A 15,812-nucleotide genomic window follows, 5' to 3' on the forward strand; every position below is an offset into this window, starting at 1 on the left:
AAGAATAGATGAATACATGTTGAACACTGTCACATTAAAATATAATTGTGACATCGGTTATACTCATCTGAATGACAAACGTATCACAGCGGTGGGCCCCCAAAACAGCTGATGTGTAGGCGGTATATTTAAAATCTGGACGGAAATCACGTGTGCAGGGATTTTAGCAGAAGGGGGTTTAAGTTATGCTCCCCCTAAAAATATATTTAAAAAAAAGAGAAGAACATTTTCTTGAGCTGGATGCGGGTTTTTTTTACCCTCAAAACCCTCTCTCCCCCTCCCACTCCTCCACACGCGCCTGGAAATGGATGGGTGATGTTTGTTCAACAACACCCCAACGTATAATGCATATCGTCATTAAGTAATACATGTATTAGTTCTGTTAGATGACACCTAGACCTATTACACTTCGCGAGACGAAACTTGTTACGGCCGCACATGTTACTGTTAGCCTACTCCAAATTAGTGGCAATGATTCTTTTAAAGGGGCGGAATCTAGCCCAGTGGTAAAGAGGTCGTTTGATGCGCGGTCGGTCTAGGATCGATCCCCATCAGTGGGCCAATTGGGCTATTTCTCGTTCCAGCCACCACTGGTATATTAAAAGTCGTGGCATGTGCTATCCTGTCTGTGGGAAGATGCATATAAAAGATTCCTTGTGACTAATGGAAACATTTGAAGGGTTTCTTCTCTAAGACTATGCGTCACAATTAACAAATATTTGACATCCAATAGCCGATTATTAATAAATCAATGTGCTCTAGTGGTTTCGTTAAACAAAATAAACTGTTTAACTTTCTTTTAAATGCACTTTTCCAAAGAATCGCTTTTTTCTTTTGTTCTTTTTTTTTGTTCTATTTTTTTGCTTCAAATCTTTAACTTATGCATGGAAGAGTAAAAACATATATAATATTTCAAAGGAGGTCTTCATCTTTTTTCTTTTATACATGATGAAACATTTAATGGAGAGGAAATAGGACTATTAATTGCATTGTGAGCTTCTTCCCTTAACCACGTTGACTGTGATAATTTGTTTTCTTTCACTGTATTTAATATACTAAAAATAACCAAAATAGACGCCAAAACCATGCTTCTGTCTGTTACCTAGATTATGGTGGCGACTATCTTCGATTTGGCCCTCTTTTAAATTTTGCGAAAGTTAACAGAGCTAAACAGAACCGTTTTCCTCCCTAAATAAATCTATATTGACGAATCAAAATCAATGATAAAACCTTGTATAGGACAAAACGATTACGGGATCATCATATATGACCTTACTAGCCTACAAATAAAATACTGATATTCAGCCATTAGTTGAATTATTAGAATAGCTTCTTTTTTATATTTAAAATTAAAATAATTTATTGAATCTTGCGTTAAAAACAAATAATGATTATTTTCTTTCCGAGTCGTTCCCTTATAACCATAGTAAACATACATATATAAACACACAAGTTCACATAATATATACACATGCGCACTCATTCACTCTACCACACTCTAATGCAATTGATGACTATAAATCGTTAATGCATGGACGAGGTCACCGGCCTCGGCACACACCATCGGACTTAAGGCTGATAGAGACTGGGTTCGCATCCCGGTACCGGCTCCCATCAGAGCGAGTTTGACGACTCGGTGGGTAGGTGCAAGGCCACTACACTAACAACTAACCATTAACCCACTCTTCAGACAGCCCAGATAGCGGAGGTGTGACAGCGTGCTTACAAGCACAAAAATGTGTATAAATAGATTTCATGCCTGAATATATGAATGAACAAACAAATGAACGAACAAATGAAAGAAGTCATAGGCCTAATAACTATGATGATAACGGGTGACGATGATAATGATGATGGTGATGATAATTATGACGACGACGATGCTAATGGTGGTATGATAAATAATTAACTGAAGGCTACACACTATGAAAGAGATGCAAACTTTTTAAAATCGAGTTTACAAACAAAATGTATGAATATTAATTATGTTTATCTACTGTATATGCGTTTGTACATATGCAGTTATGATGAGTTGTTTCGTTTTAAAAGACGTAGCTCTTCGTATCAGATTAGTACCAAATAGCTTTGACAAAAAAATATTGATAATCAGTGAGACAGAGAGGGAGAAAGACAGAAGAAAATGGATACAGCGAGAGATACGGAGATATACAAAGACAGAAACACAGATCGGGGAGGGAGACAGATGAAGAGAGATACAGCGAGAGATACGGAGATATACAGAGACAGAAACACAGATCGGGGAGGGAGACAGATGAAGAGAGATACAGCGAGAGATATACAGAGATATACAGAGACAGAAACACAGATTGGGGAGGGAGACAGACGAAGAGAGATTCAGCGAGAGATATACAGAGATAAACAGAGACAGAAACACAGATCGGGGAGGGAGACAGACGAAGAGGGATACAGCGAGAGATATAAAGAGACAGAAACACAGATCGGGGGGGGGGGGGGGCGGGGAGGGAGACAGACGAAGAGAGATACAGCGAGAGATATACAGAGATATACAGAGACAGAAACACAGATCGGGGAGGGAGACAGACGAAGCGGGATACAGCGGGAGATATACAGCTATATACAGAGACAGAAACACAGATCGGGGAGGGAGATAGAAGAAGAGAGATACAGCGAGAGATATACAGAGATATACAGAGACAGAAAAACAGATCGGGGAGGGAGACAGATGAAGAGAGATTCAGCGAGAGATATACAGAGATATACAGAGACAGAAACACAGATTGGGGAGGGAGACAGACGAAGAGAGATTCAGCGAGAGATATACAGAAATATACAGAGACAGAAACACAGATCGGGGAGGGAGACAGACGAAGAGGGATACAGCGAGAGATATACAGAGATATACAGAGACAGAAACACAGATCGGGGAGGGAGACAGATGAAGAGAGATACAGCGAGAGATATACAGAGACAGAAACACAGATCGGGGAAGGGAGACAGATGAAGAGGGATACAGCGAAAGATATACAAAGATATACAGAGACAGAAACACAGATCGGGGAGGGAGACAGATGAAGAGAGATACAGCGAGAGATATACAGAGATATACAGAGACAGAAACACAGATCGGGGAGGGAGACAGATGAAGAGGGATACAGCGAGCGATATACAGAGACAGAAACACAGATTGGGGAGGGAGACAGACGAAGAGGGATTCAGCGAGAGATATACAGAGATAAACAGAGACAGAAACACAGATCGGGGAGGGATTGGGGAGGGAGAAACAAAGACGGGGGGGGGGGGGGCGGGGAGGGACGAGAGAAGAGATTCAGCGAGAGATATACAGAGATATACAGAGACAGAAAACACAGATCGGGGAGGGAGACAGACGGGAGAGGGATACAGCGAGAGATAGGGAGAGAGACAGAGAGATACAGCGAGATCGGGGAGATATACAGGACAGAAAAACAGATCGGGGAGGGAGACAGACGAAGAGAGATACAGCGAGAGATATACAGAGATATACAGAGACAGAAACACAGATCGGGGAGGGAGACAGACGAAGAGGGATACAGCGAGGAGATATACAGCTATATACAGAGACAGAAACACAGATCGGGGAGGGAGACAGATGAAGAGAGATACAGCGAGAGATATACAGAGATATACAGAGACAGAAAAAACAGATCGGAGGAGGGAGACAGATGAAGAGAGATACAGCGAGAGATATACAGAGATATACAGAGACAGAGAAGAAACAGATCGGGGAGGGAGACAGATGAAGAGAGATACAGCGAGATATATACAGAGACAGATACAGAGACAGAAACACAGATTACAGGGGAGGGGAGGGAGACAGACGAAGAGAGATTCAGCGAGAGATATACAGAAATATACAGAGACAGAAAACACAGATCGGGAGAGATAGGGAGACAGACGAAGAGGGATACAGCGAGAGATATACAGAGATATACAGAGACAGAAACACAGATCGGGGAGGGAGACAGATGAAGAGAGATACAGCGAGAGATATACAGAGACAGAAACACAGATCGGGAGCGAGGAGACAGATGAAGAGGGATACAGCGAAAGATATACAAAGATATACAGAGACAGAAACACAGATCGGGGAGGGAGACAGATGAAGAGAGATGCAGCGAGAGATATACAGAGATATACAGAGACAGAAACACAGATCGGGGAGGGAGACAGATGAAGAGGGATACAGCGAGCGATATACAGAGACAGAAACACAGATCGGGGAGGGAGACAGATGAAGAGGGATACAGCGAGAGATATACAGAGACAGAAACACAGATCGGGGAGGGAGACAGATGAAGAGAGATACAGCGAGAGACATACAGAGACAAAAAACCAGATTGGGTAGGGAGAAAGACAGAAGAAGAGGGATACAGCGAGAGATACAGAGATATACAGACAGAAAAACAGATCGGAGAGGGAGAGAGACAGATGAAGATAGTAAGAGAAAGAGAGCGAGAATGAGGTAAAGAAAGAAGGAAAGAAAGGGCGATAAGAGAGGGGAGCGAAAAAGAGGCGAGGGAGAAGAGAAGGGGAGAGAGATACGAGATGAGAGGAGAGAGATAGAGAGAGAGAGAGAGAGAGGGGGGGGGGGGAGAGGAGACATAGAGAGAGAGAGAGAGAGAGGGGGGGGGAGGGGGGGGGGGGCTGCCACCACACAAGCTACTCCGTTCGACCATCGCACTTAATGCAAGCTCTACCTCTATAGTTCGTTTGCGTGAAAAGGGAACAGATTAATTCGTATGTAACTCTATAATTAATAATGTTAAAACCTATATTAAAACATACTACTGAGTTGTAAACCTATAGCAACTCAAAAAACGTTTGGGTTTTGGTTTTTTTTACTAAAAATCACTGTGTAAATAAAAAAGTTTCTTAAGAAATTGCCATCAAATTATATAGATTAATCTTATTTTTAATGCAAACGTGAAGACAACATGCTAGAACTGATATCGAAGTAATCGATAATTCAATACTCTGATACTAAAGGTAAGACCGTGCGTCCTTTATGTCGGCTGTTCCATCAGTTATCTTCATACTTGCATTATAAGATTGCAATTTGATGATACTTTGTAAAGAAACTTTTTTTTATATATACACTTTTTTTTTAAATGTTTAAAACTTAATAACATATATTTATATGAATTTTAACTTTATATTTATTTTAGAATTATATGCCAATTCATAGGTTCCCTTTTCACGCAAACGGTGCGGACTATAAGCTACAACGCAGCGTCGCTTACCTGTTCTGTTACATGATCCCAATAAGCAATTTTATGGTGTACGTATCATATATAGAATTGGTAAAACCGGTGTACCTCGCCTGTGTTGATACGGCCTGGCAGGTGACTCATTGGTTTCCAGTCCGTCTTTTAACTGACAACACGCAACTCCAGCTCACTTGACAGGTAACTGATCAAAATCTGATCTAATCGTGTGTTTTTTTCTTTCTCTCTTTGTTTCTAGGGTCTGAAATGTTTTATGTTTTTTATGAAAAGCGAGTTGAGGTTATTATATGAATCTAGAATAATGTGTGGGCAGAGGGGTAAGGGTGTTGGAGGAAAAGTATATCCCTGAAAATGGACATCTGAAATGGATGGACTCATCCCAACGCCCAAGGCGCGAAATGTTCCCGGGTTTTTTCATAAACATTATTCGGACCCTGTAGTCTGACTTTTCTCGTTGGTGAGGTGGTTAATACACTGATATACCACCCTCAACCCCCATTGTTGGGGCAAATCTTCGAATTCGAGCAAAAACAAAGATGTTCGAGCAAAATAAGCTAGCTGGTCTGACCCCTCCAAAAATGGGAGCCTGTACGCCATGTTGTGAATACTAAGTTGGCGCATTGGTAGCCGCTCCCAGTTAGGTAAAGTTTGTTTTGTTTAACGACACCAGGAACACATTGATTTATTAATCATCGGCTTTTAGATGACAAAAATGTGTTAATTTGGCATATAGTCTTAGAGAAAACCTGCTACATTTTCGCTTAGTAGCAAGGGATCTTTCGTATACACCACCCACATACAGGATAACACATACTAGTCATGGTGCACTGGCTGGAACGAGAATTAGCCCAATGGGCCCACCGACGGGGATCGATCCCAAACCGACCGCACATCCAACGAGCGCTTTACCACTGGGCAACATCCCGCTCCCCGCTCCCAGTTTGAGTTACTTTCTTGGTGACTGATTGCGGAGGGTGTGTGTGTGGGTGGGGGGGGGGGGGGGGGGGGACGTAGCCCAGTGGTAAAGCGTAAAGCGGTCTGGACTATTTCTCGTTCCAACCAGTGCACCAAGACTGGTATATCAAAGGCCGTGGTATGTACTACCCTGTCTGCGGGATGGTGCATATAAAAAAATCCTTGCTGCTAATCGAAAGGAGTAGCTCATGAAGTGGCGACAGCGGGTTTCTTCCCTCAATATCTGTGTGGTCCTTAACCATATGTCCGACGCCATATAGCCGTAGCTAAAATATGCTGAATGCGTCGTTAAATAAAACATTTCTTTCTTTCTTTCTTTCATTACGGAGAAGTAAATTTAAGCCACTACACAGCTGACATCTCTCACTAATCAGTAATAACTAAATTATTACCTGACTGTCTTGGACAGACAGGCCGGATAGCTAAGGTGTCTGTGTCCAGGATGGCGTACTTGGACCTTAATTGGGTTATAAAAACATGAAAATCAAGTTAAATGATTGATGACTGATGTCAAGTTTGAGCTGGATATGAATGACGATTGAAATAAAGTATGCTATAAATACACCTAACATACACAGACGGACCTGTGTTCCGGGGAGATGTGTTTACTCGAGTACAGACACTCCTTTGATTAATTGTCTTTGACACGGATTCTGTCCAATAGGTTACAACTCCCACGTAAACAGGAAATATTCAATCATTCATAAAATTATGTTACCATTATTGTTTAGAAAGATGTATACACGTAAGTGGGATAGTGTTGTAATACGTTAATATTTGCAGTTAATTTCCTTGTGGGGATATGCCACAACATGACTTGCATATATATTATTAATCCGATCACGAAAGCCCACCAACATGTGCAAGTTCGAATATCTAAAGTCCAAGGGACGTTATGACAGTTGTATTATGTTATGTCACCACGTGTACAGCAGGACTGCAATCTGATTGAAATGAGCTCTACTTGTAATAGTAGGCGCGTGCGCGGGGGGGGGGGGGGGGGGGGGTCGACCCCCTGCGCAAGGCGAAAACAATTTTCATATCCCGATTTTTTACATTCCTGTGAAAGCAGCTCGGCTAGCCAGCAGAAAATACCTCAGAATAGCCCTAGAAGGGGTCAGTTTTTCAAAATTTTCGGGGGGACCCCCGCCACGGACTTCGCGCCTGCGGCGCTCGCGGTGTCCGGCTTCGCCAGACACCTCGACCCCCCCCCCCCCCCCCTCTGCAAAATTTCCTGCGCACTCCCCTGAATAGGTATAGACCAATGGAGCTTATTTTAATCAGATTGAGCAAAACTGCACCTCTTAGTCATTATTCTTCCTGTCTTGGTTGGAATTCTCTCTCTTCCAAAGGCGGGATCTGCCTCAGTTGATGGAGCGCTCGCCCGAGGTAGACTCATTCTCCGATTGTTTTTTTCTCCGTCCCAACCAGTGCCACACGACTGGTATATCAAAGGCCTTAGTATGTGCTGTTCTGTCTATGAAAAAAACACATCTTATCAGCTAAGAACTAAAACCCATGGCAATTACGAGTCAACAAACATGTCTATCTTATAAATATTAGTTTTTCCATACATGAATATATAGAGACCCAGAAATAGAGACCGGGAAGGTGAGACCCACGGGAAGACCCTTGGGGTCTCAGTCGCAGTGTCAACTCTATCGTTCACTTAAGAGCTTAGAAATATATATTTTATCTCTATCACCATGTAGTTAACTTGTTAATCATGTTTCATGTTGGAGACGAAAATACAACAACCTACATTACCAACTTGCGCCTTCTGTTACTTCATTTAACATTCATAAGAAAAATTACGCTGTGTTAATATAATCTAAACGCCAGATGGATTATCATACACTTCAGATTTATTATAATACATATAATCTACACTTCACATGATGTACAGACTTTTCTTTTATTATACATACAACCTAAATGTATATAAATGTACATGTATTCTGCATTCCCCAATTATGACTATATATATGATCTACACTGCACATTCATTACTATATATTTATATATAAACGGAATGTGTTGTCTATAATAGTGAATGGGGAGTGTAGATTATACGTATAATAATGAATGTGGAGTGCATATACAATAATGAATGGGGTTTGTACATTATATGAATAATAATGAACGAGAAGTGCAGATTATGTGTATATCAATAAAAGTAAGGTGTAGATTATATGTAATGGGGAGTGTACATTATATGTGTACTAATTTATGGGTAGTATAGAATATGTGTCTAATATTGAACGTAGTGTAGAGTATGTGTATAATAATGAATGGTGTGTGTATATTATACGTATAATAATTAATGGATAGTGTGGTGTGTATAGTAATGAATAAGTAGTGTAGGTTATATGTATAGTAATGAATGCTGAGTGTATATTATATCTATTATACTAATAGATGTGTAATAATTAATGTTAATTCCAGGTTATGTGTATAATAATGATCTATTTATTATCACGCACTGAACTTAATAAATCGTGTAGCATTAACTCACTGTTCCTAGACATGTGCATTTTTTTTTAAAAGTGTTTAACGAAACTACTAGTGACTAGAGGACACTGATATATTAATTATGGAATATAGGATGTCGAACATTTGGTAATTTTGACAGTCTTAGATTTAGCAAACCCGCTACATTTTTCCATTAGTAGATTTTTATGATGCACTGGCTAGAACGAAAAATAGCCTATTGGGCCCACCGACGAGGATCGATCCTATATCGACCGCGCATCAGGCGAACGCTTTACCCCTTGTGCATCGAGATAATCATGAATGTATACGTTATAAATGTAAATTGTATATATGATTAGTATCGTTACCTACAACTATAGTATAGATCTATGGCATGTGTATATTATTGTTTTACACGCCGATATTCATATATGTTACTAACATGCACCAAAATTAACATTCTAATTTAAAATTAGCTACAATGGTTAATTACTATTACCTGTGGATCTAACAACACCCCGTTGGTCCAGTTGACCTTTCATTCGACCAATCGAAACCTTACTTGTAAAATCATGCCAGTGATTTGAAATGATTCGGGTGAATTACGAAGTATGCCGGAAACTAATTTCAATATAAAATTTTATATAAAATTCGTTTCAAGACGAAAAAAAAACCCGTGATGGTATAGCCATAAAATCTGTTTATACCAGTATACAATCCAGAGTTTATTACTGCACTTTTCCCCCTGTTCTTTAATGTTGAAATAGACCAACAAGTTCGCCTATTGCATAAATAGTCTCGCCCAGTATTTTTAGAATTTGTATGCTCCCGAATAACGCTATAAAAGGCGAAATGTAATTGGTCGATAATTAAATTGTTATTTATAGATGAAATGCCATCTGGACATGGGAGTCCACGCAATGCTATTAGATCTACTGTTAGACCAGTAGAGCTAATTTTAATCCGATTGCAAAATTAAGTTACCAATATTTGATTATTATTATTATTATTATGTTTTGTTAAGTATAATAAATTTCCATTTTGAACTGAAAATCGTTTGCAATTCGTCTCCAACTTCCTTTACTTAAAAAAGTTATAAATGTTTTAAAACAAACAATGGTTGTCAATATCGGATCCCTGATATTAACAAAGAATGCAGGAATGATAATGGCACTTAACTGGGGTAGGGTGGGTTTGAAGTAATGTGTTTTGGTTCTAAAATATGAACCCGTTTAAGACCAAGCTTGGCAATGTTATCTCCACATAATTTCTGTCATATTAATCGGAAGTAAGCGAAGCAAGGGGTGGGTGAAGAGATTCTGGTATCCATCTGATCACCACACATAATGAGTTATTATTTTTATTCTGCAAATTTACAAGGGCGGATCCAGGAACGTTTTGGCCTCCATGGGTCCGCCCCTGATTCACATACCCATATAGATTTGCCACTGAGATTTATATCAACTTTTACAAAGTGCACTGGCCATACAAACATAACAAACCACACAAAAAATATCATTATGTGAGTGATTAAAACATTATTATAGCCTATGTGTAATATAGACTGTGGGAGTGCATATTATTCAGAGGGAGTGCATATTATGCATATAATATAGACTGGGGGAGTGTATATTACATGCATAATATGCACTGGGGAGTGCTTATTCTATGTATAATCCTGACTAGGGAGTGCAAATCCAGGGGAGTGCAAATTATAATAGCAAAAATATATCATTTTGCAATGTGTAGGACTTCGTATTAAAACATTGAAAAAACTGGCCTCGGTGGCGTCGTGGTTAGGCCATCGGTCTACAGGCTGGTAGGTACTGGGTTCGGATCCCAGTCGAGGCATGGGATTTTTAATCCAGATACCGACTCCAAACCCTGAGTGAGTGCTCCGCAAGGCTCAATGGATAGGTGTAAACCACTTGCACCAACCAGTGATCTATAACTGGTTCAACAAAGGCCATGGTTTGTGCTATCCTACCTGTGGGAAGCGCAAATAAAAGATCCTTTGCTGCCTGTCGTAAAAGAGTAGCCTATGTGGCGACAGCGGGTTTCCTCTAAAAAACAGTGTCAGAATGACCATATGTTTGACGTCCAATAGCCGATGATAAGATAAAAAATCAATGTGCTCTAGTGGCGTCGTTAAATAAAACAAACTTTACTTTTAAAACATTGAAAAGAACTGGTTTGACTATTTTGGTAGCGTGTTTACGTAAATTTATAGGGGATCATTGGCTACCGTGGGAATTTTGTTAGATAAATTCATTATGCCAAATAAAAATATCAATAATACGTTTTTGATTTAAAATATTTGGTGTGTGGCTAAAAGGCCCCCAGCTCCTTTGCTACGTCGTGCCTGTAAAATGGTATCATATTTTTAGGCACACAACTATGATGTTTTTAAGAAGGGGTGACTTTCTGTGCACTAACCTGGTCGGTCTGCGATCGATCCACGCCGGTGGGCCCATTCGGCTATTTCTTGCTCAATCGAGTGCACCACGACTGGTATATATTATGTGTACCTATATTTTGGCATTGATTTATTTTATAAACATCATGTTAATACTCAAGCGCCGCATATCACTAATGTAACCGAATTGTGTCAATACGATTTTACGTTATAAAAGTAGTATACGTACAAACATTATATTTGTGTATATATGTATATAGTATGTGCTCAAGGGCTATTAGGTTTAATGCGAATAAAGTTATGTTCATTCATTCGTATACTGGCTGTTTGTACATTTTTGTTGTGTAGGTGGTATTTGTCATTTGATTCCTTACCCTGGTTTTCAGCTTGGGGTTTAATTAACTTCACAGCTTTGTACAGGTTTAACAAGGTGAACACTTTACTCACTAACCCTGTCCATGTTTCTTTTGGTTACTTGCTGTTTTGAGTCAGACACTGCATTACATTTGAACATGAAAAACCTGTTAAAAACCTCTCTTCAAAATTAGAAGTCTGTTTGAAGAAAATTAGGAAACGTTTTCCACTTTACAAAGGTAAAAGTACCCATGACTTTATTTCAAATGGAATGCTTATAATGACATAGTTTTAATGAAATATGTTGTGCCAATTATTATCTTGAGAATACAAAAAAAAACAAAAAACGTTCGATCGGGTATATATGGCCGTATATATCAATATTTAACAGGAAGCCATTGTTTACTTTTATTTATACATTTTATTTATACATATATTTGTTTACTATTGATTATTAGATTCTTTGATTTTTAGTTTTAGTTTTTATACCAAGTAACGTTGATATTGTTTTATTAATATATAATTTATAGAGAATGTCTCATTTCTTATTTTAAACGCTAACACTAAACCAAACTTAACACCAACACCAACACCAAACCAAACTTAACACTAACACTAACACCTAAACTAACACGTACACCTAAACTAACACTAGCACTAACACCTAAACTAACACTAACCCCTAAACTAACACTAACCCCTAAACTAACACTAACACCTAAACTAACACTAACCCCTAAACTAACACTAGCACTAAACCAAACTTAACACTAACACTAACACCTAAACTAACACTAACCCCTAAACTAACACTAACACTAAACCAAACTTAACACTAGCACTAACACCTAAACTAACACTAACCCCTAAACTAACACTAAACACTAAACAAAACTTAACACTAACACTGACACCTAAACTAACACTAACCCCTAAACCAACATTAACACTAAACCAAACTTAACACTAACACTAAAGCAAACTTAACATTAACACTAACACCTAAACTAACACTTACACCTAAACTAACACTAACCCCTAAACTAACACTAACACTAAACCAAACTTAACACTAACACTGACACCTAAACTAACACTTACACCTAAACTAACACTAACACTAAACCAAACTTAACACTAAAACCTAAACAAACACTAACACTAACACTAACACGTAAACTAACACTAACACTAAACCAAACTTGCACTAACATTAACACCTAAACTAACACTAACACCTAAACTAACACTAACACCAACACTAAACCAAACTTACACTAACACTAACACCTAAACTAACACTAACACCTAAACTAACACTAACACCAACACTAAACCAAACTTACACTAACACTAACACCTAAACTAACACTAACACCTAAACTAACATTAACACTAACACAAACTTAACACTAAGACGTAAACTAACACTAACACTAACACTAACACCAACACCAACATTAACACTAAACCAAACTTGCACTAACATTAACACCTAAACTAACACTAACACAACACCTAAACTAACACTAACACAGCACTTAAACTAACACTAACACAAACCTAACACTAACACCTGAACTAACACCAACACCAACACTAACACTAACCAACTTACACCTAAACTAACACTAACACCTAAACTAACACTAACACCTAAACTAACACTAACACTAACACTAACACTAACACCTAAACTAAATCTAACACTAATACTAAAACAAACTTAGCACTAACACTAACACCTAAACTAACACTAACACTAAAACAAACTTAGCACTAACACTAACATTAACACCTAAACTAACACCAATGCCAACACCAATACCAACACCAAACCTAAACCTTATAATAACATTTCTAAACACTTTATGCTAATAATAATATTCTTAACACTTTATGCTAATAATACTTTTAACGCTTTAATACTAACACTAACAATAACACCGGTAACACTAACATTTTAACCATATTGGTACTTAACAGTGGCACTAACACTGGTAACACTAACATTTTTAACACGAACACGTCTAACACTAAACATCTTAATACTAACACGGTTAACACCGAACCCAAACCACCACCACCATCATTAAACCTACCGTAACTAACTTAAACTAAATTATACGAAATTACAATCTGTTTATGCTATGGTTGTGTTAACTATGGATAGGCACTACCATCTTTTCTTAGTCCGTGTTATTGTGGTTGTTAATGTTTTGATATTTGCTTTCTCATGCTACACAACAAATGTTAATCTCATTTCAGATCTTTGCGAGATGTCTCAATCAGTGCAACAACCAGCTCATCATGAATAAAGTTTGTTTAGAAATCGGTTTTATTGCATAAAGCAAGAACTTCAGCACTGGTAACCAGGGTTTTTTTCTAAGCTGTTGTACACATTTCATACTGTGATTTTCTCTCATTTTTTCCCACCTAGTCATTCTCTGTTACAAAACTGACAGACACTAAGCAAAAACGAAAGCCCCAAATTTTACAAAATGTTTCAGAGAAGTATAATATATTTGTACAAATATATAATAAATATGGTCTTTTAAGAATTATACAAAAATACAGTTGTAAACATGCTATTTCAGATATATTACTGAGAACACCAGTTCAAGAACAAGGTCGGCAGTCATTAAAGAAAGACTATTGTTGCTGAATGGATCTTACTATGATCTTCCTCCAGTCATCAGGTGGGTGTTATTGATGACTAATATATTTTACAAACCAATGTGATACATCTAGATACACCTGTCAAACGTTCATCCCTTTATAAATATATATTGAAAAGGATTATTTTTCAATAGTGTCTAATGAAACCTATCCAAGCTTTAAAAAGTGCATTACATAGAGAATAATACATGAGTTGCCGTTAAATACCATTTATCTCATAATGAGTTTTTTTTAAATGTATTTAACGGGCGAAAGCGAGTTTGATACGTTTATAAACAACGAGTTGTGAGATAAATGGTATCTAACGGACACGAATGTATTATTCTATTTCTTACATATCCTCAAAAAACGGGTTTTAAGCAAATTGGTGTTCTCACCAACGGGTGTATAATAATAATAATAATAATAATAACAATAGTATCATCATCATCATCATCATCATCTTCATCACAGTGTAACCATTGAGGTTGATTTATAACACAATAGGTGTAACAGATCGGTGGTGTCGTGATTAAGCCGTCGGACATACTGGTAGGTACTGGGTTCGCAGCTCGGTACGGACTCCCACCCAGAGCGAGTTTTGACGACTCAATCAGTAAGACCACTACACCGACTTCTCTCTCACTAACCCACTGTCCTGGACAGAAACCCCAGATAGATGAGGTGTGTGTGCCCAGGGCAGCGTGCTTAAACCTTAATTGGATATAAGCACGAACATGAAGGTCCCTTGCTGCATTAGGCAAATGTAGTGGGTTTTCTCTGACGACTTCGAGTCAAATTACCAAATGTTTGACATCCAATAGCCGATGATTGATTAATTAATGTGCTCTAGGGGTATCGTTAAACAAAACAAATACAATAAAACCGGCATTAACGAGTAGGAAATTATGAGCATTGCCGAAAAGCCTATTTAAATATTCATATGCTACTTTTCGCTGTTTAGTTGGCAGTATTTTCTTCTAAAATATCACCTTTGAAACCTTTCTGAAGCAAATTTCATGCAGGTCTAAATAGTATGTCCTAAATGTTGTTTATATGGGTGTGACACTGACAGGAACGCCCGAAGTAATAACGGCAACTATGCCGATGAATCTTCGCAATGTACACGTTATCGCTGATGACTTATTTTCAAGTAATTTGACCTTTCGTTTACAACATAAACATTTTATTCCTATAAAAAGGAATACATATTTTGTGTCTACTTCTGGCCTGAAATTCATATTATTATTATTAATTGTTGTTGTTATTGATGTTACATAATTCTTATCTTAAACTGAGTTGAATTGAATTGGCGCGATGAATGTTCGGAACAAGTGAAATCGGTAATAAAGAGAGAATATTTCATGTTTTTGGTCAAATATGATTTATATCTCATCTTGCGATATGATTACAAACTTCACGAGATGAGATATAAATCATATTTGACAAAAAAACATGAAATTTTTAAAATGCCAGCAGCAAAATAGTTCCAACTATCTTACACTTTCTACAGTGACGATAACACATTTTAACATCTAAAATGTGTTATCGTCACTGAATGACTGATAACACTTTTATTTCACTGATATTTTAAGATATTTCATTAAATGTTATATAATAATGGTTAATATTGTCATTATTAAGCCAATATTAAGCCAATAGGGACGGAACGTAGCCCAGTGGTAAAGCGC

General features: G+C 38.1%; 1 protein-coding gene across 1 annotated transcript; it reads left to right on the forward strand.

Annotated features, from left to right (window-relative positions):
- The first annotated feature begins 2,140 nt into the window (after positions 1-2,140).
- Positions 2,141-2,983, forward strand: LOC121381707 (octapeptide-repeat protein T2-like). Its single transcript, XM_041511052.1, has one exon. It carries the CDS (start codon positions 2,141-2,143, stop codon positions 2,981-2,983), a length of 843 nt encoding a protein of 280 aa, XP_041366986.1.
- The last annotated feature ends 12,829 nt before the right edge of the window (positions 2,984-15,812 follow it).

Source organism: Gigantopelta aegis, chromosome 9 (assembly GCF_016097555.1).
Source record: "Gigantopelta aegis isolate Gae_Host chromosome 9, Gae_host_genome, whole genome shotgun sequence".
NCBI lineage: Eukaryota > Metazoa > Mollusca > Gastropoda > Neomphalida > Peltospiridae > Gigantopelta > Gigantopelta aegis.

What these genes read in the sequence shown, in the direction of transcription:
- LOC121381707 (XM_041511052.1), top strand. Translation starts at nt 2,141, where the DNA reads ATGGATACAGCGAGAGATACGGAGATATACAAAGACAGAAACACAGAT.